General features: G+C 37.6%; 1 protein-coding gene across 1 annotated transcript in view; it reads right to left on the bottom strand.

The window, feature by feature from the left end:
* RNF17 (ring finger protein 17) overlaps nucleotides 1–3953 on the bottom strand; it is a 117199-nt gene that overhangs the window by 20208 nt on the left and 93038 nt on the right. Inside the window, 1 exon segment of the mRNA XM_017852282.1 lies at nucleotides 1219–1382. Within this exon segment, the coding sequence (XP_017707771.1) occupies nucleotides 1219–1382 (164 nt within the window).

Genomic DNA, 3953 nt, shown 5'->3' with positions numbered 1-3953 from the left:
TCCATCTCCTGACCTCGTGATCCGCCCGTCTCGGCCTCCCAAAGTGCTGGGATTACAGGCTTGAGCCACCGCGCCCGGCCTCAAAGTTCTTTTAAGTAAGTTAAACAGATATTTGGACAGCAGGAGAGTTTTTATAAAAGTTCACCATCTTATTTTGATTCTACAAATGTAAAGTTCATGAAGTATGATAACTTGATGAATACTGAATTTCATTTTACCTTTGTAAAGAAAAAAAGGTCAGGGGTTATCTGAGCAACTCAAATGTATGTATAGGTGAATGTATGTCACTTTGCACATACATTGAAGTTGCTCAGATAACCCCTGTAACTATCCAGATGTTTAAGTACTCACCCCAAATTTGAAACTATTTTACTTCTTTGAAAACGATTAAAAGTTTGTAGTTTAATAGAAAAAGTGTAAGCCTTAGAATCAGAAGTTTAGGAATCAGATGATTGGATGTTAACTCTAGCATTACTACCCAGTGACCCTGGCAGGTCACTGAACCTAAATTTCAATTTTCCTTTTAGTAAAATGGGAATAATAATCTATGTCTAGGATAAGTGTAAACAAATTATAAAATACAAATGCATATAGGTGAAGGAAGCTAAAAAACCTGAAGTGCTATGTAATCATTAGGTATCATCATCAAACAGAAAATAAACGCCTGTCCAGGTGGAAACAAAACACTTTTTCACTTAAGCTTTTCCTCCCCTCACTCCAATCGAAACTAAAGTTTTCAAGTATACACACACACACACACACACACACACACACGTATCTTTCAAAGCATATAGCTATTTTTGAAGATTTTGAATGAAACCTGAGTGTTAGTTATCTCATTATTCTGGAAAGGTAAATTAGTCGTTATCCCGAAGAACTAACTGGGCCATAAACAAATTTGCTAGTGAGATATTTAACATACTGGAAAACACTGTTTTACTTAACACTATGTGTGGAAACAGGGCTACCAATTATAACTCAGTGGTCCATCCATTAACCAATGATCAAATCCCTCCCTATTTTTTGCTTATTCAGGTTACTAAATATATTTGCAAATAACACAAAAAATCATTACAAACAAAAGTATAACATAACTGATGTTCCTACACGATTTTCATCAAAAGATGTTTTAATCCAATTTTCTTGTGTTCAAATGCAAAAGACTATTTAATGCTACAGCATTTAGCCTTAGAATAGTCATGAAAGAACGAGACTCACTCTGACGGCGCCACCTACAACCTCCATCACCTTGCCACGATACCACAGAGTATCGGATCCTCTTACTGCACATGCTTCTCCTTTTTTCCAGATATAAGGCTCCAAAAGACCAAGGCATTTTAAATTACTCTGAATTTCATTTGTCATTTTGATTAGCTCAAATTCTGAAAAAAAGTATTAAGGATAGAAAGCATTAAGGAAAATTCCCTATCTGTCAATTTAATGACTTCATCTCTTCAGTAGTACAGTTAAAAATCAGTCTCCAAAACAGAACTTTGGCAAAAATCTGTGTGCATTTTAAAACATACTAGTAATAGCATATAAACAATATTATGATCTTTGCTTATATTTTGAGAGTACAAACATCATAAGGAGCTCTAAATACATACCAGCTAGCCTAATATGCAAGTACTACCAATTCAAAAGAGGGTCAGTTTGACAGCCCGAAGTAAAACAGAACACAGGTTATATATTACTTGATGCTCAGGTACAGTATAATGATGGGGATATAAGTTAAAATTTCAATTTTGCTTTTATTGCTAATTGGCCCATTATTTCCACATATATCCATAACTGATACCATAGAAGGCAAGCTCTGGAGTCAGTTAGCATTCCAATCTTACCGCTTTAGTTGTGTGATCTTGGGTAGTGAGTTCCCTTACCTCCAATAAGCCTCAGTTTATCCTTCCATACTACCACCACCTATTCTGGGCATAACAGCATCTTCCGGGAATAACAGTACCTGTCAGTATCATCAAACACTGCAGGAGGATTAGATGTAAAGCATCCAGCACACTGCCTGGCAGATAACAGGCTACTAGTTTGAACAATGACTATTTATACATGTCAAGCAAAGTTTCTGGGTTAAGTACTATTACTACAGGTCTCAAACATTATTTTTTCTAGAACAGCCAACTGTACCGATTTTATTCTGTCTTTCAAATTTAAAAATGTATTTAGATCAACAAATGAGAGAAAAATTTCAGTAAATTCATAGCTACCATACCCTTATCCATAGGTACTAACTAGGAGCTAATGACACTAAGCCCTACGAGTGCTAGAGTTATCAACTATTCCAATGGGCCCAGGTTATAGTCAGGAAGCATTTGCACATAAGCCTAAAGATCTCAGGAGGGACCTGAATATTCTCAAAGGTTCCTAAAGTTCCAGTCATTTGTTGTGATTTCTTTTCTCATTCTCAAGAAATACAAACTTCTGTATTTATTTTATTTTTAGAAAATGAGACAGGGTCTCACTCTGTTGCCTGGGCTGGAGTTCAGTGGCATTAACGCAGCTCACTACACCCTTGACCTCCTGGGCTCAAGCAATCCTCCTGCCTCGGTTTCCTGAGTAGCTGAGACCCAAGGCATGCACCACCATGCCCAACTCATTTTTGCATGTTTTGTAGTAATGGGGTCTCACCATGTTGCCCAGCCTGGTCACGAACTCCTGGGCTTAGGCAATCTTCCCGCCTTGACCTCAAGTGCTGAGATTACAGGCGTGAGCCACCGCACCCAGCCTGTATTCTGTTTCCATAGAGAGCCTCCAAAGTTGTCTAAGTGACAGGTCTTACAAATCTGGAAACCCTCTACCCACATCTCCAGCATCTTAGTCCCAAGGTGAGGAAAATAAGGGAGACACAATGGTGGAAAGCAGGTTAATTTATGCTAGTCCTGATCTAAGAGTCATTTTAGCAGCCTATAGAAGCTGGTTTCATGTTGTTTCTCTTCCATGACAGGAGAGTACTGAGGATGTCTGTATCATCACTGGTGGCCTAACTTCTAAATTCTGCCAACCACATGTGCCATTGCCACTCTCAGGTGTACAAAAAAATGGGGCTCCAGGATTTTTATATTCTCAAGGATCCCAAGGTTTACAGATGCACAAAAATACTGAAATCATGGAGGAAAGAGTAAAATCCTGAGTGGCAGCCCTCATATATCATGATGCTAAAAACACAACTACTTCATCACATACCTAACTCCCTTATTCTTACCAAACTTCATTACTTCTATTCTTCCAGCCAGGCTGAAGCCCTTTGTCTCATCTATGCCTACCTCTGTATGAGTTCTTTCCCTAAAGCTCCTAACTCTAAGAACGTCTTCCAGTATTTTTTTCCTGTCCATATCTATCTATATTTCCAAAGCCATGGGGTTTGCAGCGTTTCTCAAAAAAGTTACCCTTCCTCATCTCCAGCCTAACTTTGCCTTTGCTTTGTGACCTTGCAACACTCTGCACACAGTGTGTCCCACAGAAACAACAGGGTATAGTGAAGAAAACACACGATTTAAGGAGCCAAGATGCACCTAAAGAAGAACAAGAAATCCAATGGATTTCAAGCGTTACAGGATATACAACAAAGTAACTTGTATACACAGTAAAAGTAGTATAGGCTATATTCAGGAAAAAACTGGTGTTGGTGTATGGATAAATAGCATTAACACAGAACAGAAAATTCAGAAACAACTCACACATATATGGAACCTTAATCTTTGACAAAGTTGGCACTGCAGATCAGTGGGGAATGTGTGGAGTATTAAGCAGATGAGCTGGGACTACTAACTAAACCTATTTAAAAAAACTGGATCTTTTTCATATCTACCAAAAAATCAATTCCAGGATAGCTTACACATTATGTAAAAAACAAAACCATAAACATTTTTTACAAGATCATATAATGAAATAGCTTTCAATATCACAGTAAGAAAGGATTTTTTTTTTTTTTTTTTTTTTTT

Source organism: Rhinopithecus bieti, unplaced genomic scaffold, assembly GCF_001698545.2.
Source record: "Rhinopithecus bieti isolate Rb0 unplaced genomic scaffold, ASM169854v2 scaffold_2247, whole genome shotgun sequence".
In the NCBI taxonomy this organism is placed as follows: domain Eukaryota; kingdom Metazoa; phylum Chordata; class Mammalia; order Primates; family Cercopithecidae; genus Rhinopithecus; species Rhinopithecus bieti.
Note: the sequence above shows the minus strand (reverse complement) of the source record. Positions and strands in the feature narration are given on the sequence as shown.